This window comes from Carcharodon carcharias, chromosome 14, assembly GCF_017639515.1.
Source record: "Carcharodon carcharias isolate sCarCar2 chromosome 14, sCarCar2.pri, whole genome shotgun sequence".
NCBI lineage: Eukaryota > Metazoa > Chordata > Chondrichthyes > Lamniformes > Lamnidae > Carcharodon > Carcharodon carcharias.
This window is the reverse complement of record NC_054480.1, coordinates 82,393,511-82,418,413: the sequence shown is the minus strand read 5'-3', so window position 1 is coordinate 82,418,413 and position 24,903 is coordinate 82,393,511. Positions and strand designations below refer to the sequence as shown.

At 44.9% G+C, this 24,903-nt stretch overlaps 1 protein-coding gene across 1 annotated transcript in view; it reads left to right on the top strand.

Annotated features, from left to right (window-relative positions):
* The first annotated feature begins 1,327 nt into the window (after positions 1 to 1,327).
* LOC121287548 (probable tubulin polyglutamylase TTLL9) overlaps positions 1,328 to 24,903 on the top strand; it is a 143,517-nt gene continuing 119,941 nt past the window's right edge. Inside the window, exons 1-6 of the mRNA XM_041205479.1 lie at positions 1,328 to 1,443; positions 4,398 to 4,490; positions 11,220 to 11,331; positions 12,242 to 12,427; positions 17,741 to 17,809; positions 23,503 to 23,593. Coding sequence (XP_041061413.1) covers positions 1,328 to 1,443; positions 4,398 to 4,490; positions 11,220 to 11,331; positions 12,242 to 12,427; positions 17,741 to 17,809; positions 23,503 to 23,593 — 667 coding nt within the window. The remainder of the gene's footprint in view (positions 1,444 to 4,397; positions 4,491 to 11,219; positions 11,332 to 12,241; positions 12,428 to 17,740; positions 17,810 to 23,502; positions 23,594 to 24,903) is intronic.

Here is a 24,903-nt window from a genome sequence, read left to right as displayed (position 1 = left end):
GCTTGCAGGCACCTGTATGCGTGCATGCGTGCAGGCACCTGTATGTGTGCGTGCCCCTGTATGCGTGCGTGCAGGCACCTGTCTGCGTGCGTGCGTGCGTACCCCTGTATGCATGCTTGCAGGCACCTGTATGCGTGCGTGCGTGCAGGCACCTGTATGCGTGCAGGCAAATGCGTGCGTGCGTGCTTGCAGGCACCTGCATGCGTGCGTGTGTGCAGGCACCTGTATGCGCGCGTGCATGCGTGCGTGCGAGTAGGCACATGTACGCGTGCGCATATGTCTGTGTATGCGCCTATGTGTATGCATGTGTTTACATGTGTATGTATATATGCATATGTGTATTTATATATATATGCGTATGTGTATTTTTATATATATGCATGCATATGTGTGTGTATATATATATATGAGTATGTGTATTTATATATATATGTGAGTATGTGTATATACATATGTGTGGGTATGTATATATATATGTGTGTGCGTATGTGTGTATATATATGCGTATGTGTATTTATATATATATGCGTATGTGTATTTATATATATATGTGCGTATGTATTTATATATATGTGCGTATGTATTTATATATATATGCGTATGTATTTATATGTATATATGCGTATGTGTATTTATATATATATATGCGTATGTGTATTTATATATATATATGTAGTGTATTTATGTATATATGCGTATGTGTATTTATATATATGCGTATGTGTATTTATATATATATATATGCCTATGTGTATTTATATATATGCGTATGTGTATTTATATATATGCCTATGTGTATTTATACATGTATGTGTATTTATATATATATACATATATGCGTATGTGTATTTATATATATGCGTATGTGTATTTATATATATGCATATGTGTATTTATACATATATGCGTATGTGTATTTATATATATGCGTATGTGTATTTATATATATGCGTATGTGTATTTATATATATATATATATGCGTATGTGTATATATATATGTATGCGTATGTGTATTTATATGTTTATGTATGTATATATGCATGTGTGTGTATATCTGTGTATATGTATGTGTGTGTATATATATATGTGTATGTATATATATATGTATGTGTGTATGTGTGTATATATATTTATTTGTGTATATATTTGTATATCTATGTATGTATATATGTATGTGTATGTATATATATTCATATGTATATATATATGTGCATATATATGTGTACGTATATATGTATGTGTGTGTATATATATATATATATTATATATATATATGTAAAAAGAAAAAGATTATTGAAGACAAACATCGGTCCCTGGCAGTCTGAGATGACAGAATTTATAATACAAAACAAGGAACTTGAAGAGCAATTAAACAATTACTTTAGTTCTGTCTTTATGGAGGAAACCACAAATAACTTCCCAGACATACTCGGGAACCAAGGGTATGATGAGAAGGAGGAATTGAAGGAAATTAATATTAGTAAAACAATAGTGCTGGGGATATTAATGTGACTGAAAGCCAATAAATCACCAGGGTATGATTGAAAGCTGGCAAATGTAACCCCACTATGGGCAAAACAGCAAATTACAGACCGGTCAGCCTAACATCAGTAACAGGGAAAATGCTGGAGTCTATTATAAAGGATTTGATAACAGGACACTTAGAAAATATAAATGGAATTAGACAAAGCCAACATGGATTTATAAAATGGAAATAGTGTTTGACAAACCTACTGAAATTTTTTGAGGATGTAACTAACAGAATAGATAAGAGAGAACCAGTGGATGTGGTGTATTTGGATTTTCAGAAAGCTTTTGATAAAGTCTCATATAAGAGGTTAGTGTGTAAAATTAGAGCACATGGGATTGGGGGTAATGTATTGGCATGGATTGAGAATTGGTTAGCAGACAGGAAACAGAGAGTAGGAATAAATGGGTCTTTTTCGGAGTGGCAGGCGGTGACTAGTGGGATACCGCAGGATTCAGTGCTTGGGCCCCAGCTATTCACAGTATATATTAATTTGAATAAGGAAACCAATTGTAATATTTCCAAGTTTGCTGATGACATGAAACTTGGTGGACATGTGAGCGATGACTAGGGTGTTAAGAGGCTTCAAGGTGATTTAGACAGGTTGAGTGAGTGGGCAAATACATGGCAGATGCAGTATAACATGGATAAGTGTAAAATTATCCACTTCTTAGGAAAAATAGAGTGGCAGAGTATTATTTAAATGATGAAAGACTGGGAAATGTTCATGAACAAATGGACCTGCGTGTCCTTGTACACCAATCACTGAAAGTAAGCATGCAGGTGCAGCAAGTAGTTAAGGCAGATGGTATGTTGTCCTTCATTGTGAGATGACTTGAGTACAGGAGCAAGGATGTTTTACTGCAGCTGTACAGGGCCTTGGTGAGACCACACCTGGAGTATTGTGTGCAGTTTTGGTCGTCTTATCGAAGAAAGGATATACTAGCCATAAAGGGAGTGCAGCGAGGGTTCACCAGACTGATTCCTGGGATGGCAGGATTGTCGTATGAGGAGAGATTAGGCCCTCTAGGCCTGTATTCACTGGAGTTTAGAAGAATGAGAGGGGATATCATTGAAATGTATGAAATTCTGACAGGGCTGGACAGACTGGATGCAGGGATGGTGTTTCCTCTGGCTGGGGGTGGTGGGGGGGGATCTAGAACAAGGAGTCACAGTCTTAGGATACGGGGTAAAACATTTAGGACTGAGGTGAGGAGAAACTTCTTCATTCAGAGGGTGGTAAACCTGTGGACTTCTCTACCACAGAAGGCTGTGGAGGCCAAGTCACTGAATATGTTTAAGAAGGAAATAGATTTCTGGACTCTAAAGGCATCAAGGGGCATGGGGTGACAGTGGAAGTGCGGCGTTGAGATAGAGGATTAGAATGGTGGAGCAGGCTTGAAGCGCTGAATGACCTACTCCTCCTAGTTTCTATGTTTCTAAAAATAATGAGCATTCTGGTTACTCGGGGGTTAACTGTATATTCTGGTTATTGTGAGGTTAATTGTACGTTCTGACTATGGGGTTAACTATACATCCTGGTTATGGGGCTATCTGTAAATTCTGGTGATTGGGGGTAAAGGGTACATTCTGGTTGTTGGGTTAATTGTACATTCTGTTTATTGGGAGGTTAATTGTGCATTCTGGTTATTGAGTTAACTGTACATTCTGGTTATTAGGAGGTTAACTGTAAATTCTGGTTATTGAGTTAACTGTAAATTCTGGTTATTGGGAGGTTAACTGCACTTTCTGGTTATTGGGGTTAACTGTGCTTTCCGGTTATTGGGAGGTTAACTGTGCTTTCTGATTATTGGGAGGTTAACTTTGCTTTCTGGTTATTGGGAGGTTAACTGTGCTTTCTGGTTATTAGGTTAACTGTACATTCTGGTCATTGGGGGTTAACTGTACATTCTGGTCATTGGGGGTTAACTGTATATTCTGGTTATTGGGGGTTAACTGTACATTCTGGTTATGGGGTTAACTGTATATTTTGATTATTGGGAGGTTGACTGTACATTCTGGTTATTGGGAGGTTAACTTACATTCTGGTCATTGGGGGTTAACTATACATTCTGGTTATGGGGTTAACTGTATATTCTGGTTTTTGGGAGGTTTGCTGTACATTCTGATTATTGGGAGGTTTGCTGTACATTCTGGTCATTGGGAGGTTAACTGTACATTCTGGTTATGGGGCTAACTGTATATTCTGGTTTTTGGGAGGTTTACTGTACATTCTGGTTATTAAGGTGTTAACTGTACATTCTGGATATTGGGAGGTTAACTGTACATTCTGATTATTGGGAGGTTAACTGTACATTCTGGTTATGGGGGTTAACTGTACATTCTGATTATTGGGAGGTTAACTGTATATTCTGGTTATTGGGAGGTTTACTGTACATTCTGGTTATTAGGTGTTTACTGTACATTCTGATTATTTGGAGGTTAACTGTGCATTTTGGTTATTGGGGGTTAACTGTACATTCTGATTATTGGGAGGTTAACTGTATATTCTGGTCATTGGGGGTTAACTGTACATTCTGGTCATTGGGGGTTAACCGTACATTCTGACTATTGGGGGTTAACTGTACATTCTGATTATGGGGTTAACTATGCGTTCTGATTATTGGAGGTTAACTGTACATTCTGATTATAGGGTTAACTATGCATTCTGATTATTGGGGGTTAACCGTACATTCTGACTATTGGGGGTTAACTGTACATTCTGATTATAGGGTTAACTATGCATTCTGATTATTGGGGGTTAACCGTACATTCTGTCTATTGGGGGTTAACTGTACATTCTGATTATGAGGTTAACTGTACATTTTTGTTATTGGGGAAGAAATAATGATGCATTCTTGTTATTAGGGAGCAACGCAATTGCATTCGATTCAAATGTGTATTGACGAATACTATCCTGGATGTCCTTCGACAGCGAGCTGGATGGGTTGAGGTCAAAGAGTGAGTCTCTCTATTTTCATACCTGACTTTGGGGAGATTGGTTGCAACGTCTTAATAACTTATTGTGTTTCTGAGAAACAAGCTCAAGATGACAGCCCCTGAACAGAGGGAGGCCCAAGACAGGAAGTGGAACTTCAAAGCCACAGAATGGTTGTTGTGGGAAATAGCAAAATGTTGCATTGGGGTTGGTACAAGCTGCTGGGAGAATGCATATGGATAGTTCTTCTCTCGTAACGACATGCAGCTTGAAGGTCTAAGAGAACTCCCCCGACCTGGATATCTGACTGTCAAAGCTTATGTTTGTAATTGATATAAAAAGCTCACATTCCTACAGCACCTTTAATGACCTCAGAATGTTGAAAGCACAAAGTATTTTTTGAGGTGTAGTCACTGTTGGATATGTAGGATACCCTGGCACTTTGAACGTTGCCATTGGGAGCACTTTGCCATTGTGGCGGCAGGGGGAGGGGCCAGACAAAATGTAGTCCAAAATGTCCTCAATGACCGGACAAGCAAAGGAAGACGATGTCTCAGCAGCTAAAAAAGCTGCAGCAGCATTGTGGTTCGACACATCAGTTAAATCTGACCACCAACCCATCAAGATCATGTGAATAATGACAGTGCCCCAAGGTCCTCACATTAAATAAAGTCACATACAGGTTGTGCCAGGGTACATCTGCCAAGTCCTGTGGTGATGGAGAATTGGCGACGGAGACAAGGATGTGAAACTGGAAGTCCCTAGTCAAGAATCTGCACACAGGTGCCAAGTACATGATGGTTGTTGGCATTGAAATGCCCTTGGGCGACAGCATCTTTGAGTGAGCAGTCCTCTTCAGGATACCCTCTGATCACCTCAAATCAGGAGGGAGCTAGAAAAGATGCATGAAAAATAGGCTGTCTCACTTTGTCCTGGCTGAGGAACAATACCCTGTGGGATCACCACCTTTGTGGTCAAAGAAAGAGAACCCAAATCCGACACCCTGGATTCCACTGCCTTGTGGGACATCCTGCCCCATGTGCCCAAGCCTGAGTAGATGTCATCCTTGAATGAAGGATCAGCTGACGTATGAAATGCTGCAGCCAGTTTGCACACAGCAAAATCTCATAACCAGCAAGAATATAATGACCAGGTAATATCTTTATTGTTTGTGGAGGGAAAAGCATTGGCTGAGTCACTGGAAGGAGCTCTCCTGCTCTTAGAACCATAGAAAAGTTACAGCACAGAAGGAGGCCATTCAGCCCATCTTATCCAGAACACCCAGGTGCCCTTTCTAATCCCACCTTCCTGCACCCAGCCCATAGCCCTGCAGCTTACAGCACTTGAGATGCAGATCCAGGTATTTTTTAAAAGAGATTAGAGTTTCTGCCTCTACCACCAACTTGGGCAGCTAACTCCAGAAATCCGCTACCCTCTGTGTAATAAAGTTCTTCCTCGTGTCCCCCCTACACCTTCTGCCACTTATCTTGAATCTATGTCCCCTGGTTCTAGAATTCTCCATCAAGGGAAACAATTTTATCCTGTCCATTCTATCTATTCCCCTCATAATTTTGTACACTTCAATCAAGTCACCTCTCAGCCTTCTTTGCTCTAAGGAAAATAACCCCAATTTATCCAATCTCTCCTCATAGTTACACTTTTCTAACTCTGGCAACATTCTTGTAAACCTCCTCTGTACTGTCTCCAGAGCTATTAAGTCCTTCCTGTAATGTGGTGACCAGAACTGCACACAATACTCCAGTTGTGACCTCACCAGTGTTTTATACAATTCCAACACTATATCCTTACTTTCATATTCTATATCTCTGCCAATGAAGGAGAGCATTCCACATGCCTTCTTTACAACCTTGTCTACTTGAACTGCTGCCTTCAGGGACTTATGTACTTGTACGCCAAGATCTCTCACTTCACCTACCCCTCTTAGTATATTCTCATTTATTGTGTAGTCCCTGTAACTGTTTGACCTCCCTAAATGTATGACCTCACACTTCTCTATGTTAAAATCCATCTGCCACTTTACCGCCCACTCCACCAACCCATCTATATTGTTTTGGAGATTATGGCTGTCCTCTACACTATCACTACTTGGCCAATCTTTGTGTCATCTGCAAATTTCCCAATCGTGCCCCCCACGTTCACGTCCAAATCGTTAATATATAACACAAACAGCAAGGGTCCCAACACCGAGCCCTGTGGACCACCACTTGAGACAACTTTCCTTTCGCAAGGGCATCCATCGACCATTACCCTTTGTTTCCTGTTACAAAGCCAACCTTTTATCCAGTTTGCCACATTACCCTGAATCCCATCTGCCATGTGGGACCTTATCAAATGCCTTGCTAAAATCCATGTACACAACATCCAGTGTACCACCTTCATCAACCCTTCTTGTCACTTCCTCAAAGAATTCAATCAAATTTGTGAGGCAAGACCTTCCTTTAACAAATCCATGCTGACCATCCCTGACTAGTCCATGCCTTTCCACATGACAGTTAATCCTATCTCTCAGGATTGATTCTACTCATTTGCTCACCACCGATGTAAGACTAACTGGCCTATAATTGTTTGGCATTTCCTTTGATCCCTTTTTAAACAATAAAACTACTTTTGCATTTCTCCAGCCCTCCGGTACCTCCCCTGTATCTAGTGAAGATTGGAAAATCATCCTCAGAGCATCTGCTATCTCCTCTCTGACTTCCTTCAGCAGCCTCGGAAACAATCCATCTGGCCCTGGTGACTTATCAACTTTCAAGGATTTCAACCCTCTGAGTACTTCCTCTCTCTTTATGACTATCCTGTCCAATATCTCGCAGTGCTCCTCCTGGACTACCATATCTACATCCTCCTTCTCCTTTGTAAACACGGAGACAAAATATTCATTCAAAACCCTTCCCACAGCCTCTGCATCTACACACAAGTTTCCATCTTCATCTCTGATAAGTCCCACTTTTTCATTAACCTTTTATCATTAATGTATTGGTAAAACATCTTTGGGTTATCTTTAACTTTACTTGCTAATCTTTTTTCATGTCCTCTCTTTGATTTCCTTATTTCCTTTTTTACTTCGTCGCTGCACCTCCTATATTCATCTAGGCTATCTGCAGTGCTTAGTTCTTTGTGCCTATCGTATGCTTTCTTTTTCTGTTTGATCTTCCCCTGTATTCCTATAGACAACCAGGGGGGTCTAGATTTGGCAGTACTACTCTTATTTTTGTAGGGGATATGTCTACTTTGTACAATTAGGATCTCGCTTTTTAGTGCTCCCCACTGGTTTCCACTGTTTTATCCTCCAGCAGTGCCGTCCAGTCCACCTCAGCCAAGTCCCTTCTCTTTTCTGCAAAATTTGCCTTCCCCCAGTTCAAGACTTTTACTCCTGCCTTATCTCTGTCCTTTTCCATGGTAATGCTAAATCTAACTGAATTGTGATCACTGTCCCCGATATGGTCGCCAACTGTCACTTCACCCACTTGCCCTTCTTCGTTCCTCAAGACTAGGTCTAGAATTGCATCTCCTCTCGTTGGGTTTGTCACTAATTGTTTGAAAAAATTTTCCTGGACGCACTGCATGAATGTTTCTCCCTCAGTGCCCCTTATATTGTTTGAATCCCAGTTGATATTAGGATTGTTGAAGTCTCCTACTATTATTGCCCTCTTGTTCTTACTAGCAGAAATTTGCCTGCATATTTGTTCTTCTATCTCCCTTTCACTATTTGGGGTTCTGTAGTATACTCCCAGTAGTGTGACTGCCCCTTTTTTATTTCTAAGCTCAATCCATAAAGCCTCGTTTGTTGACCCATTTAGTTTATCATCCCTTCTCACAACTGGCATTGATTCTTTAACCATTAGTGCTACCCCTCCTCCTTTTCTATCTCCTACTCTATCATGTCTGAAGAATCTGTAACCAGGGATATTAAGCTGCCAGTTTTATTCCTCCTTTAGCCAGGTCTCCATTATAGCAATGACATTTTGCTGCCATGTGTCTACCTGTGCCTGTGCCCTTAACTCATCTACCTTGTTTGTAATACTCCTTGTGTTGAAGTATAAACAGTTTAACTCCATCAATTTTCCTTGCTGGACACTTTGTAAACTTTGCTTCTCCTGTAACTCCATTTCTATCACAACATCCCTAGCTAATGTTCTACCTCCATTTTTCTGATCTGAATCTGACCTATCTGATCCTATTCCTGGGATCGCATCCCCCTGCCACACTAGTTTAAGTACTCCCCAACAGAACTAGCAAAAGCCCCCGCAAGGACACTGGTCCCAGGTCTTCTTTGAATTGTGCCATGGGATTGTTTACATCAACTTAGAGGGAAGATGGGACCTTGGTTTAACAAATCATCAGATGACACCTGTGACATTGAAGTACTGAGACAGAACTGGAGTGTCAGCCTGGAACATGTGCTCTAGTTTCTGGAGTGCGGCTTGAACCTAAAAACATATCGTTCAGATGAGAGTGCTACTTAGTGAGCCACAGTTGACATACCTGCTGCATGTATGAACTTTTGTGGGCATGAATGTTTGGGAAAGGTGTGTTCTTTGTGCTGTAGCCTCTCTCATGGATAGACTCAAGATCAGAATTGCTGCAGGATTACCTGAGAAAGAACTTGGCTGTGTTATGATAACTCAATCCCTCCAGGCTTCACAAAGACTAGAGAGTGGACATCTGAGCTGGAGCTAGCTTGAGAGTGCAGAATGCTGATGCTGGGTCCCCCACAAAGCCCACTCACCTTGGTGTGTATGACATTAAAATAAACTTTAGCTGTGCATTCTGTTCCCACTGTGAAAGGAATTTTAATATCACCATGTTTGAGTTTTAGGAACATTGGAACAGAAGGAGGCCATTCAGTCCCTTGTTTCTGTTCAGATATTCAATTAGATCCTGACTGATCTAACATGTTCTTCTTACCTGTCCATCAAAACCCATGGGGTTAAGTCGGATAACATGTGAAAACAGAAGGAAGGACTGTTGTACACAATTAACCCTCAGCCGATCACGCTATCACTGGCAGAACGGTAAATCCATGCTGAATCCATGACTCAATTGCTGCATGCAGCCAATGCTCCTCAGACTGTTCTTTGGCTGTGCGCAGCAACAGGAAGCCTGATAGTGAGTGGATGCTGTTACCCAAAACATCAAAGCTGGAATATGTGATGGGGGATCATTGTGAGCTTAATCTGCTGTGAATGATTAAAGAGTGACTGAAGATGTGAGAGACCGCATATCAAGAGTGACTAAGGATGTGGGAAGTGTGCATTGAGAGTGACTGAAGATGTAAGCAAGCATGCACTGAAAGTGATTGAAGATGAGAGAGCGTGTACTGTGTGTGGCTGAAGATGTGAGCGAGCGTGTATCGAGAGTGATTGAAGATGAGAGTGCGTGGACCTAGAGTGACTCAAAAAGTGAGAGCGTGGGTCAAGAGTGAAGATATTAGATAACGTACATCAGGAGTGACTGAAGATGTGAGAGTGCGTGGACCAAGGGCGAAGACGTGAGAGAACATGCATGGAGAGCTTGTTGTGCTTTGTGTAACCTTGTTTCTTTCTCCAGTCATGTTGAATTCCCAGAGGAAGTCCTACCAGGCCACCTATATCAGGAAGCAACGTTGCAGTGCAAAATTTTAAATTAATAAAAAGATTCTTCAGAAAACGTAGCCAAATACAGGAAAGCTCCAAAAACATACCCAATTCCTCAAGATGCCAGAAGAAATAATCCTGCAACTAATGTATAAGTGGTTTGTGATCAAAACCAGCTCCGTTGGGTAGGACATAGTGTTTGTATGCCTGACACCAGACTCACAATGCAGCTGCTCTACTTGGAATTTGGATCTTGGCAGGGGACTCCCAGGAGGACAGCAGAAACCCTTTAGAGATGCTCTGAAGTGATCAAACGTCACCAGTTCGTGTCAGCCCCTTGTGACCAACTAAAATGAGGAAGATTTATTCAGGAAGGCACTGAACACATCAAAATACTTTGTCGGAGGAGAAGTTGAGGTGTCAGAGGGAGTGCGCAAACCTCCGAACGTCTCATCTACCCAATTTTCTGCCTGTGGCAGAATCTGCAGGCGGCACACTGGATTTGTCAGCCCTCTCTGAACCCATCGAACCAGATTGGAAGCAAGTCATCCTCGATCCTGAGGGGCTCTCTAAATATAGCTGAAGAGAGAGAGGGTGGGAGAGGGCAGTGGGCAGTCCTTAATACTGCTGAGCATGTGTCAGTTGCATAGGTAGGAGCATGATGGAAGAAAAATGGCGGTGCTGGTGTCAAATCATCACATTGATTACCCAGTTGTTAGGTGTGTGCACACAAACCTGTTTAACAAGGTGACATCAGAAGTGTATTGTGGACACCATTTTTGAGCGTTAGGAAGCCACATGAAAGCTAAAATAACTGGTGATACAGAGCTTAGTTTTGAAGGGATCTATTAAATTTCCTTTTCCATTCTCTGCTCTCAAGTGAAAATCTATGCTCGAAGCAAAGCCCAAATAGAGACATGAACCCCAAACTTTAAGATGAAAAGTCTGATGGTTTCCTGCCTGAGCTGTCTGAATTCATGCAGTTTTGTTTTCGGTGTACCTGTGAACCTTTTCCCTGTCCTGTTTTATGAAACAGTGATCTACAACATGGCTTTATAGTTACCAGTTCCTGTTTGTGACTGGTTGTTTAGGTTTGTGTTTGTACCTGCTGCATGTTGATGCCCTGCCTCTTACATAGCTCTCCCTTGTTGACAGTGAAGGGGAGTGGGACTTTTACTGGTGTGACATCAGCTGGCTGCGAGAGAACTTTGGCTACACATATATGGATGAGCATGTTCGTGTCTGTCACTTTCGCAATCACTACGAGGTATGAAAGTCGAATCCTATTATTCCCTAGCATAATAGAAATAATCACCACAAAATAGAGCTGGTCAGAACAATCCTGATTGAAAAATAACAGAGAACATTGATTCTGGGCACTGGCCGTAGAAGGGCAGTAATGAATTATGCACCCACCTGCCTACCCGACTCCCACCCCATCCCCCCCGACTCCTCACCCCCCACCACCATCTTGCCCTCCTCACCACCTTGAATCAACTTGCCTTTGGCATAGACATCAATTTGCAATTGCTACTTACAGGATATTGAGGAGGGGGCTGTGACCAAAAGTTTGGTCAAAGAGCAGAGTTTCAAAGAATATTTTAAAGGAGGAGGAGATGTTCAAATTCTTCTGTAAAACCTCCTCTAGCCCTGTAATCCTCTGACATCTCTGCACTTCCATTTCTGGCCTCTCTGATTTTTAATCACGCTGCCATTTGTTGTTGTGCCTTCAACTGCTAACCTAAAATTCTGAGATGCTGTCAAACTTCTTCACGTGTCTCCTCCTTTAAGACCCTTCTAAAAACTCACTCCCCCACTGAAATTTGATCACCAGTTCTAAGATTTTTTTACGTGGCTCAGTGTCAAATGTTATCTGGTGACATTTCTGTGCAGCACCATGGGACATTTTACTATGTTGATGAGAGTTTAAAAAAAAGAGGCTTCACATATGAATTACTAAGGACGTTTTGGACCATGTTTATCCTTCACGTAAACAGTAGTCCTATTCCCACCTACTTCAGCACTGTGTTCCTAATGAATCCTTCCATTATGTATAGGTCATAGTTAAGCAGATGTGTTGTGATGAATTGTTGCAAAGGGATACCAACACTGGTCTCTAAATTTACATGTCCAAGGTTTAGGCGTTCATACATTCTTTTTCTGCCTTTACATGGAAGCTGACACGGAAAAACTTCATGGTAAAAAACCTGAAGAGGTTTCGCAAACAGCTGGAGCGTGAGCAGGGCAAGCTGGAGGCAGCCAAATGCGACTTCTTTCCAAAGACATTTGAGCTCCCCATTGAGTACCACCTCTTTGTGGAGGAGTTCAAGAGAAACCCTGGAATTACCTGGATTATGAAACCGGTGAGAAAATACACACCAGGTAGGCACAAGGGAGGGAGGTGGATTATCAAACACTCACACTGCCCACAGTGTACCCCTGTCCCAGCTCTCCCAGGTATACGCCACACACTGCCCACCATGTACCCCACTCCCAACTCCCCCAGGGTACTCCACACACTGTCCACCGTGTACCCCACTCCCGGCTCCCCCAGGGTAATGCCACACACTGCCCACAGTGTACCCCACTCCCGGCTCCCCCAGGATACTCCACACACTGCCCATCGTGTACCCCACACTCAGCTCCCCCAGGGTACTCCACACACTGCTCACAGTGTACCCCACTCTCAGCTCCCCCAGGGTAATGCCACACACTGCCCACCGTGTACCCCACTCTCAGCTCGCCCAGGGTACTCCACACACCGCCCACAGTGTACCCCACTCTCAGCTCCCCCAGGGTAATGCCACACACTGCTCACCCTGTACCCCACTCCCAGCTCCCCCAGGGTAATGACTAGACACTGCCCACAACGTACCCCACTCCCGGCTCCCCCAGGGTACTCCACACACTGCCCACCATGTAACCCACTCCCAACTCCCCCAGGGTATTCCACACACTGCCCACAGTGTACCCCACTCCCAACTCCCCCAGGGTACTCCACACACTGCCCACCGTGTACCACACTCCCAGCTCCCCCAGGGTACTCCACACACTGCCCACCGTGTACCCCACTCCCGGCTCCCCCAGGGTACTCCACACACTGCCCACAGTGTGCCCCACTCCCGGCTCCCCCAGGGTACTCCACACACTGCCCACCGTGTACCCCACTCCCAACTCCCCCCGGGTATTCCACACACTGCCCACAGTGTACCCCACTCCCAGCTCCCCCAGCGTACTCCACACACTGCCCACCGTGTACCACACTCCCAGCTCCCCCAAGGTACTCCACACACTGCCCACCGTGTACCCCACTCTCGGCTCCCCCAGGGTACTCCACACACTGCCCACAGTGTACCCCACTCTCAGCTCCCCCAGGGTACTCCACACACTGCCCACCGTGTACCCCACTCTCGGCTCCCCCAGGGTACTCCACACACTGCCCACAGTGTACCCCACTCTCAGCTCCCCCAGGGTACTCCACACACTGCCCACCGTGTACCCCACTCCCGGCTCCCCCAGGGCACTGCACACATTGCCCACTGTGCACCCCAGTCCTGGTTTCCCCATAGTATTCCACACACTGCCCACAGTGTGCTCCTCTCCCAGCTCCCCCGGGGTAATGCCACACACTGCCCACAGTGTACCCCTCTCCCAGCTCCCCAGGGCACTCCACACACTGCCCACCATGCTCCCCACTCCCGGCTGCCCCAAGGTAACGGCACACATTGCCTACAGTGTGCCCCTCTCCCAACTCCCCCAGGTTACTCCACACATGCCCACTGTGCGCCCCAGTCCTGGCTCCCCCAGGGTGACACCATACACTGCCCACAGTGTACCCCAGTCCTTACTACCGCCCACATCCCCAGGTACCCCACACACTGTCCAAAATGTACCCCAGACCTTGCTCCCCCTGGGTACCCCACACACTACCCATAAGGTACACTGGTTCCTGTTCTGCCCCAGCTCCTGGCAGCTCCCCACCCCCAACCCAGTACCCCAGACACTGCCCATAATGTACACAGACCCTGTGCTTCCCTCCACCCACTCCACCCCCCACCCCAGTACCCCGCACACTGTCCATAATGTATCCAGACCATGTGCTTCCCCCCCACTCCATCCCCCCACCCCAATACCCAACACATTATCCATAATGTTCCCAGACCCTGCTCTCTACTCCATTCCCTCAACCCTCACCCCAGTACTCAACACACTGCCCATAATATGCCCAGACCCTGCTGCCCCTGGGTACCCTACGTTTTGTCCATAATGTACCCTAGCCCTGATCCCCAATGCCCCCTCCCACCCCACCCCGGTACCCAACACACTGTCCACAATGTACCCCACATACTGTCCACAATGTACCCCAGCCTCTGTTCCTTTCTCCCCCCCGGGGTACCCCACACACTGCCCATAATGTACCCCAGTCCCTGCTCCCCCAGGGTACCCCACGGAATGGGGATTGTATGTTCAGTCAGTATGAATGGACATACTCCACCAATCACCACCAAATTCTGTCTATAGCTATCAATAGCATAACCCTGATGGCTGTAGATAACTTTACCTATTTTGGAAGCACGATCTCTAGAAATGTCTGCCTTGACAGAGGTAGCAAACAGAATTACCAGAGCAAGCTCTACATTTGCCTGTTTACCCAAGAGACTATGGAAGAAATGAGGTATCAAACTTACAGCAAAACCTGCTATGATAATACCTCCCCTCCTAAATGCCTGTGAGATACAATCTACCTACTTCAGATTATTAAGCAGTTGGAGAGGTTCTACATGAGATGCAGTCGGAACATCATGGGCATCAAATGGGAGGGCAAAGTATCCAACACTGAGGTACTTCACAGAGCAGACATGTCTGGAATTGAAGCACTCATCATCAGAGCCCAGCTCAGATGGAGCGGACGTATAGTACGTACGGCTGATGATAAAATCCCTAAGGCGGTCATGTATTCGCAATTAATCTTGGACATTGCCTGCAAGGTAGGCCGAGATTAATGTTTAAGGACTCTTTGAAGATGGAGCTCTGGAAATGTGGCATGTCCATCATGGACTGGGAGAAAAATGAGCAATAAAGAACTACCTTGGGAGCCATCTCCAGTAGTGGCATTGTTCCCTTTGAACAGCAAAGAATACAGGGCAGCTATGGGCAAAAGACAAGCTAGAAAGACCAGGCAATCCCAAAACAATCAGAAAATTCATTCTTGCCCCCACTCTGTGAAAAGCCTTGCAAGTCTGCAATCGACTCCATTGCCACGTTAGAATTAATGCACAACAAGTGAATCTACGCAAGCAAGAAATGGTCATCTTTGATAACAAAGAGAAACCAATGACAATAATGTATAGACGGAAGATAAGAGCAAAAAACTGGATGCTGGAAATCCAAAACAAAAACAAAAATACCTGGAAAAACTCAGCAGGTCTGGCAGCATCTGTGCAGAAGAGCACAGTTAACATTTCGGTCTGCATCACTCTTAAACAGAACTAAGGAAAAATAGAAAAGGGGTGAAATATAAGCTGGTTTAAGGGGGGGGGGGACCCGCGTGGGACAAGACGAGCTGGATAGAGGGCCAGTGATAGGTGGAGATAACCAAAAGATGTCACAGACAAAAGGACAAAGAGGTGTTGAAGATGGTGATATTATCTAATGGAATGTGCTAATTAAGGGTAGAAAGCAGGACGAACAAGGTACAGATAGCCCTAGTAGGGGTGGGGTGGGGTGAAGGAATCGAAAAAGGCTAAAAGGTAGAGATAAAACAATGGATGGAAATACATTTAAAAATAATGGAAATAGGTGGGAAAAGAAAAATCTATATAAATTATTGGAAAAAACAAAAAGGAGGAAAATTGGAAAGGGGGTGGGGATGGAGGAGAGAGTTCATGATCTAAGATTGTTGAACTCAATATTCAGTCTGGAAGGCTGTAAAGTGCCTAGTTGGAAGATGAGGTGCTGTTCCTCCAGTTTGCTTTGAGCTTCACTGGAACAGTGCAGCAGGCCAAGGACGGACATGTGGGCATGAGAGCAGGGTGGAGTGTTGAAATGGCAAGCGACAGGGAGGTCTGTGTAATGCTTGCGGACAGACCAAAGGTGTTCTACAAAGCGGTCACCCAGTCTGCGTTTGGTCTCTCCAATGTAGAGGAAACCGCATTGGGAGCAACGAACGCCTTAACCGAGGTTTTCCACCCACGGTGGTTGAAAGGGCCCTCAAACGTGTCTGGCCCATCTCCCATGCATCCGCCTCACACCTTCTTCTCCCTCCCAGAAACATGATAGGGTCTCCCTTGTCCTCACTTATCATCCTACCAGCCTCCGCATTCAAAGGATCATCCTCCGCCATTTCCGCCAACTCCAGCATGATGCCACCACCAAACACATCTTCCCTTCAAGGACCCCCCCCCCCCGCGGCGGCATTCCGTAGGGATCGTTCCCTCCGTGACACCCTGCTCCACTCCTCCATCACCCCCTACACCTCAATCCCCTCCCATGGCACCTTCCCATGCAACCGCAGAAGATGCAACACCTGCCCCTTCACTTCCCCTCTCTTCACTGTCCAAGGGCCCAAACACTCATTTCAAGTGAAGCAGCATTTCATGTGCACTTCCCTCAACTTCTTCTGCTGCATTCGTTGCCTCCAATGCGGTTTCCTCTACATTGGAGAGACCAAATGCAGACTGGGTGACCACTTTGTGGAACACCATTGGTCTGTCCGTAAGCATTACACAGACCACCCTGTCGCTTGTCATTTCAACACTCCACCCTGCTCTCATGCCCACATGTCCATCCTTGGCTTGCTGCATTGTTCCAGTAAAGCTCAACGCAAACTGGAGGAACAGCACCTCATCTTCCGACTAGGCACTTTACAGCCTTCCGGACTGAATATTGAGTTCAACAATTTTAAATCATGAACTTCCTCCTCCATCCCCACCCCGTTTCCGATTTTCCCCCTCCTTTTTGTTTTTTCCAATAATTTATATAGATTTTTCTTTTCCCACCTATTTCCATTATTTTTAAATGTATTTCCATCCATTGTTTTATCTCTACCTTTTAGCCTTTTTTGATTCCTTCACTCCACCCCACTCCCACTAGGGCTATCTGTACCTTGCTCGTGCTGCTTTCTACCCTTAATTAGCGCATTCCTTTAGATAATATCAGCACCTTCAACACCTCTTTGTCCTTTTGTCTGTGACATCTTTTGGTTATCTCCATCTATCACTGGCCCTCTATCCAGCTCTTCTTGTCCCACCCCCCCCCCCACCCCTTAAACCAGCTTATATTTCACCCCTTCTCTATTTTTTCTTAGTTCTGTTGAAGAGTCATGCGGACTTGAAACATTAACTGTGCTCCTCTCCACTGATGCTGCCAGATCTGCTGAGTTTTTCCAGGTATTTTTGTTTTTGTTATGAATAGACAGTACATTTTTTGCTGGTAGGGTAAGAGAAGCTGAGAAATTGGTGAACAGTGTGAGTATCAGTACAGTCCAAAGTCACCTCAGTGAGTGACCAGTTGCACTATGATCCTGTTGAATTCGAGCAACTATACAGCAGCCAATGAAGTTTCAGACAGAATGATGTATTCCACTCAACCTGTACCCAGCCAGGGAAAGGTAGGGATTTCACATCTCACTCTTGAACACAGCTTAGTAGCTGACAAAGCATTTCTGTTCTTTTTAGGTTGCAAGGTCACAGGGCAAAGGCATCTTTCTTTTCCGAAAACTCAAAGATATCATGGAGTGGAGAAAGGTAATATTCTGCTTGTAATAATATAGATATTGCTTCCATATAGAGCAAGGCTATGAAATTCATCCCTCGAATGCTCTTTTTCTCTGTGCTGTGGGTAAAATTCAACCAAATGGCAGTCAGCAGCACCTAGAGGATCTAATCTATCAAGAGGATCTAGCATCTAGTCTATATTCAGGCAGGAGTAAGGGTTAAATAAAAGCAAGGGTCCATATTCCATTTAGTTAAGATAGTTTGGGGAGCTCAGTCCAATGAATTGCATATGCTATGTGGGAAATCTTAGACACTCCTGGTGGTCTGGATGACCACGTGTGCAGGAGGTGCCTCCGACTGCAGCAGCTCAAGCTCTGGGTTCTGGAGCTTGAGTGGCAGCTGGGGGCACTGTAGTACATTCACGAGGTTGAGAGATTCGTGGATAGCATGTTTCAGGGCGTGGTCACCCCGCAGCTTAAGGAAGTGCAAGCAGAGAAGGAATGGGAGACCGCCAGACAGAAGAAAGGGACCAGGCAGCTTGTGAGGGAACCCCCGAGTGCATCTCGTCAGCAAACTGTTTTTCGGCCTTGGAAAACGGTAAAAGTGACGGTTCCTCTGTGGAGGCCAACCAGAGCCAAGGCCATGGCGCTGTGGGTGGTCCAGCTGTTCAAGTAGGGGGCGGGGGAGGAAGTGTGGAATGGAAATAGTAGTAGAGGATTCATTAGTGAGAGGAGTAGACAGGTGCTTCTGCGGCCGTACATGTGACACCAGGGTAGCAGGTTGCCTCCTGGTGCCAGGGGCAAGGATGTCACAGAACGGCTGCAGGACATTCTGAAAGGGGAGGATGAACAGCCAGAGATCATGGTCCATGTTGGGACCAATGACATAGGAAGATAGAGAAATGAGCTCCTGTAAGCAGAGTTTAGTGAGTTAGGTAGGATATTGAAAAGCAGGACTTAAAAGGTCGTAATCTCCAGATTACTCCCAGTGCCCTACAGTAGTGAGTATAGGAACAGAAGGATAGAGCAGATGAATGCGTGGCTGGAGAGATGCTGCAGGAGGGAGGGCTTTAGATTTCTGGGGCATTGGGACCATTTCTGGAGGAGGGGGGACCTGTATAAGTTGAATGGGTTACACCTGAACAGGAATGGGACCAACATCCTTGCGGGGAGGTTTGCTAATACTGTTGGGGCAGATTTAAACTAAATTGTCAGGGGGATGGGATCCTGAAAAGTAGTTCAGAAGGGAGAGAAGCTGAGATGGAATTAGAAGTTAAGACCCTAATAAGTGAGTCTAGAAGGCTCTAGAAGTTAATCTAGTCTAGATAAGAAAGAAGTGAGTTTAGCAAGGTTAAATAGAATATATTTTAATACAAGGAGCCTGAGGAATAAGACAGATGAGCTGAGGGCACAGAAAGACACTTGGGAATGTGATATCATAATTATGACCAGGACTTGGCTAAAAGAAGGGCAGGATTGGCAGCTCAACATTCCTGATTATGGGCAATAAAAGAGGGGGGGGAGATTGCAATATTGATCAAGGAATCAATTATAGCAGTCAGGAGGGATGATATTTTGGAAGGATCATCAAATGAGGCCATATGAGTAGGTGAAAAAACACAAAAGAGGTAAACACACTGTTGGGTGTATACTAAAGACCCCCAGTCAGGGAGAGATAGAGAATCAAATATGTAATCAAATTTCAGATAAGTGTAAGAATAATAATGCAGTAATAGTAGGGGATTTTAAATATTAACTAGGATAGTTTTAATGTGCAAGGTAGTGAGGGAACAAAATTCTTAAGTTGCATCCAGGAGAATTTTTTTAGCTAGTACGTAGAAAGCCGATCAAGGGAGGGGGGAAGATCTGGACCTAATATTCGGAAATGAGCCTGGGCAGGTGGAAGGCTTATCAGTAGGGGAGTTTTTTTTTGGAGAAAGTGACCATAACTCAGTTATATTTAGGATAGTTATGGAAAAGGATAAGGTTGGGCTGGGAATATAAGTTCTAAACTGGGGAAAGGCTAATTTTACTAAGATGACATACGATTTGGCCCAAGTGGACTGGGAGCAGCTACTTGCAGATAAAACTGTGTCAGAGCAGTGGGAGGCATTCAAGGAGGAAATAGTGAGAGGACAGGGCAAATATGTTCCAGTAAAGGCAAAGGTGGGGACCAAGTCTGGAGAACCCTGGATGTCAAGGGATATAATGGTTAGGATTAAGAAAAAAAAGAAGCTTATGGTAGATACCGAGGGCTCAATATGGCAGAGTCCCTAGAGGAGTATAAAACATGCAGAGGGAAACTTAAAAAGGAAATTCGGAAAGCAAAGAGAGTGCATGAGAAAGCATTGGTGGGTGGAATAAAGGAAAACCCAAAGTTTTTTAAAATATATATGAAGAGCAAGGGAATAACTAGGGAAAGAGTAGGGCCAATTAGGGACCATTGAGATAATGTGTGTGTGGACCCGGATGACGTGGGTACTGTCCTCAATGAATACTTTGTGTCAGTCTTCACAATGGAAAAAGCCGAAGCAGGTATGGACTTCAGGGTGGAGGACTGTGAAATATTAGAGGAAATTAACATAGAGGAGGTTTCGCAGCCTTAGAAGTGGATAAATCTACAGATCCAGGTGAGATGTATCCCAGGCTACTGAGGGAGACAAGGAAAGAGATATCAGGAGGCCTGGCAGTAATTTTCAAGCCCTCTCTGGCCACGGGTCAGGTCCCAGAGGACTGCTAACATTGGCCCGTTATTTAAAAAGGGAGGAAGGGATAGACCAGGAAATTACAGGCCAGTTAGTCTAACCTCAGTGGTGGGGAAGCTACTCGAAAGAGTTCTGAGGGACAGAGTATATCTGCACTTGGTGAGACACGGATTAATCAGGGATAGTCAGCATGGATTTGTTAAGGGAAGGTCGTGTTTGACAAATTTGATTGAATTTTTTGAGGAGATAAACAGGAGTGTTGATGAGGGTAATGCATTTGATGTGGTCTACATGGACTTTAGCAAGGCTTTTGATAAGGTCACTCATGGCAGACTGGTCAAGAAAGTAAGAGCCCGTGGGATCCAAAGCAAAGTGGCACATTAGATCCAAAATTGGCTGAGAGGCAGGAAGCAGAGGGTGATGGTAGAGGGATGTTTCTGTGACTGGAAGTCTGTTTCCAGTGGGGCTCCGCAGGACTTGGTGCTGGGGCCCTTGTTGTTTGTGGTGTACGTAAATGATTTGGACTTAAATGTAGGGGTATGATCAAGAAGGTCTATGGATGACACAGAAATTGGTAGGATGGTAAATAGTGAGGAGGATAGCCATAAACTGCAGGGGAATATCAATGGACTGGTCAGGTGGGCAAATGAAACAAAAACAAAAAATTGCTGGAAAAGCTCAACAGGTCTGACAGCATCTGTGGAGAGAAAGACAGAGTTAACATTTAGAGTCCGTATGACTCTTCTGCAGAGCTAAGAGAAGTAAAAATGTGGTGAAATTTATACCGTTTAAGGGGGGTGGAGCAGGTGAAGCTGGATAGAAGGCCAGTGATAGGTGGAGGCAAAGGAGAGATAGTCAAGGGTGTCATAAACAAAAGGTCAAAGGGATGTTGATGGCGGTGCTACTGGCTAAAGGAGGTACTAATGGTCATATGAAGGAAAGAAAGCAGCAAGTGATAATAGCTGCATGTACATAGCCCCAATAACACCCCTTTGACCTTTTGTTTATGACATCTTTGGCAATCTCTCCTTTGCCTCCACCTATCACTGGCCTTCTATCCAGCTTCACCTGCTCCAACCCCCTTAAACTGTGTATATTTCATCACATTTTACTTCTTTTAGCTCTGAAGAAGAGTCATACAGACTCAAAACGTTAACTCTGTCTTTCTCTCCACAGATGCTGTCAGACCTGCTGAGTTTTTCCAGCAATTTTTGTTTTTGTTTCACATTTCCAGCATCCGCAGTATTTTGCCTTTATCTCAGTGGCAAATGGAATTCAACTGGAAATGTGAGGTAATGCACTTGGGGAGGGCTAACAAGACAAGGGATTACACTGTGAATGGTAGGACCCTGAAAAGTACTGAAGATCAGGGGAACCTTAGTGTGCATTTCCACAGATCCCTGAGGGTAACAGGGCTGGTAGATAAAATGGTTAAGAAGGCATAGGGGTTCCTTGTCTTTATTAGCCGAGGCATAGAATACAAGAGCAGGAAAGTTATGCTGGAACTTGTATAAAATGCTGGTTAGGCCACAACTGGAGTACTGTGTGCAGTTCTGGTCACCACATTATAGGAAGGATGTGATTGCACTGGAGAGGGTGCAGAGGAGATTTACCAGAATGCTGCCTGGGCTGGAGGGTCTGAGCTATGAGGAAAGATTGGATAGGCTGGAGTTGTTTTTCTTGGTGCAGCGAAGGTTGAGAGATTATGAGGGGCATAGATAGGGTGGATAGGAAGGCACTTTTTCCATTAGTAGAGGGGTCAATAACCAAGGGGCATAGATTTAAGGTAAGAGGTAGTAGGCTAAGAGGGAAGTTGAGGAGAAATCTTTTCGCCCAGAGGGTGGTGGGAGTCTGGAACTCACTGCCTGAAAGGGTGGTTGAGTCAGAAACTCTTGTAACTTTTAATAAGTATTTAGATATTCACTTGCATTACCATAGCCTTCAGGGCTATAGGACAAGCGCTGGAAAATGGGATTGGTGTAGTCAGATCTTTGTTGACTGGTGCGGACATGATGGGCTGAATGTCGTCCTCCTGCACTGTAAATGCCTATGCCTGAGTGTATCTCCTTCGTGCCCCTTTTCTCTGTGCTGTGGGTGAAATCTGTTCTAATGCCCCTTTTCTCTGTGCTGTGGGTGAAATCTGTCCTAATGCCCTTTTCTGTGTGCTGTGGGTGAAATCCGTCCTCCTAATTCCCTTTTCTGTGTGCTGTGGGTGAAATTTATCCTCTTAATGCCCTTTTCCCCCATGCTGTGGGTGAAATTTTTCCCCTAATGCCCTTTTTCTTTGTACTGTGGGTGCCATTTTACCCCCAAAATGATGACACATTTCTGGCACTAGTCATACCAAAGGGTATGGTGTGGGTATTTGTGCAAGCTCTGTAACACTGATTTGACACCAACGTCGTAATTGGAGCACACTGCTCCAGCTAACATCCTGTCTTAAACACACACAGCTCAATATGTGTTCAGCAGCAGGAAAGACACCCCAGGCTGTGCTATTTAAAAAGGTTATCAAGGTGCTTTCATATTTTTCATGATTTCTACTGGCACTTGTTCTGGTGGTTTCCAGAGTTGTTTAAAGTTACTGAAGTCTATATGGAGTGGTATGGCAGGTGCTGTAAGACTTGGTCTTGACTTAAAGGATTAATCAAAAACCACTTGCTCCCAGATGGGTGCAGCAGTTTGTATTCCTCTTGGACTACAGCATGATGGGGTTAATGGGCAGAGGTAACACAAGTACAACAAACTGCTGGGACAAAGGGAGGCAGTAGGGTTCTCTGCACAAGGCCATATTCACCCAGCCTGTTGAGGGATCACTGAACCTCGGTGAGGAACAATGTGTTAGATGTCAGATGACTTTTTTACTGAAACACAAATTATATATTAAGTAATGCAAGAGTCTGTATTTTATGTCCTGCTGAGTAAAAGGCAAAAAGCTTCAGCAGCCTGTCTCCTTTTTCCAACAATAATCACGTTCTGTGTGATCGAACATTTTGTTGAATAGGTCTCTATCTTCTAGGATGGGAATCGTGCAGATGACACAAAGGATGAAGTTGCTGTGGAGAGTTACGTTGTACAGCGCTACATTGAGAACCCCTACCTAATTGGAGGTATTGTATCTTATCCCTCTAACAGAAAGAAATGCATGCATTTATATAGACCCTTTAACATCATCCCTCACAGGAGTATTATCAGACAAGGAGAGACAGACAGACACGCCTCCAGTCCAACACTAAACCTACACAGGCAGACACGTCTCCAGTCTGGCACTAATCCAGACAGACAGACACGCGTCCCCAGTCCAGCATTAACTGACACAGACAGACACATCTCCAGTCTGGCACTAACTCAGATGGAAAGGCACGTCTCCAGTCTGGCACTAACCAACACAGACAGACACATCTCCAGTCTGGCACTAACCCACACAGAGACGACTCCAGTCTGGCACTAACCCAGATAGACATGTCTCCAGTCTGACACTTATCCACACAGGCAGACAAGCAGGTCTCTAGCTTGGTACTAACGCACACCAACAGACAGACACATCTCCAGTCTGGCACTAACCCAGACAGACAGACACATCTCTAGTCTAACATTAACTGACAAGGACAGACAGGTCTTCAGTCTGGCACTAACCCAGACAGACAGACACCTATCCAGTCTGGCACTAACCCTGACATACAGACATGTCTCCAGTCTGACACTAACTGACACAGACAGGCACATCTCCAGTCTGCCACTAACTCAGACAGACACGTCTACAGTTTCCCACTAACTGACACAAACAGACATGCCTCCAGTCTGGCATTAACCAAGAGAGACAGACAGACACACCTCCAGTTTGGCACTAACCAAGACAGATAGACAGACATGCCTCCAGTCTGGCACTAACCCACACAGAGACGTCTCCAGTCTGGCACTAAGCCACACAGAGACGTCTCTGGTCTGGCACTAACCCAGAAAGACACATCTCCAGTCTAACCTTAACTGACAGGGACAGACATGTCTTCAGTCTGGCGCTAACTGACACAGACAGACATACGTTTCCAGTCTGGCACTAATTGACACAGACAGACACACGTTTCCAGTCTGGCACTAATTGACACAGACAGACACGCCTGCAGTCTGGCACTAACTGACACAGACATACACGCCCCCAGTCTGGCACTAACTGACACAGACATACACGCCTCCAGTCTGGCACTAACTGACACAGACAGACACGCCTCCAGTCTGGCACTAACTGACACAGACAGACACGTCTCCAGTCTGGCACTAACCCACACACTGACGTCTCCGGTCTGGCACTAAGCAGCACAGAGACGGCTCTGGTCTGGCACTAACCCAGACAGACACATCTCCAGTCTAACCTTAACTGACAGGGACAGACATGTCTTCAGTCTGGTGCTAACTGACACAG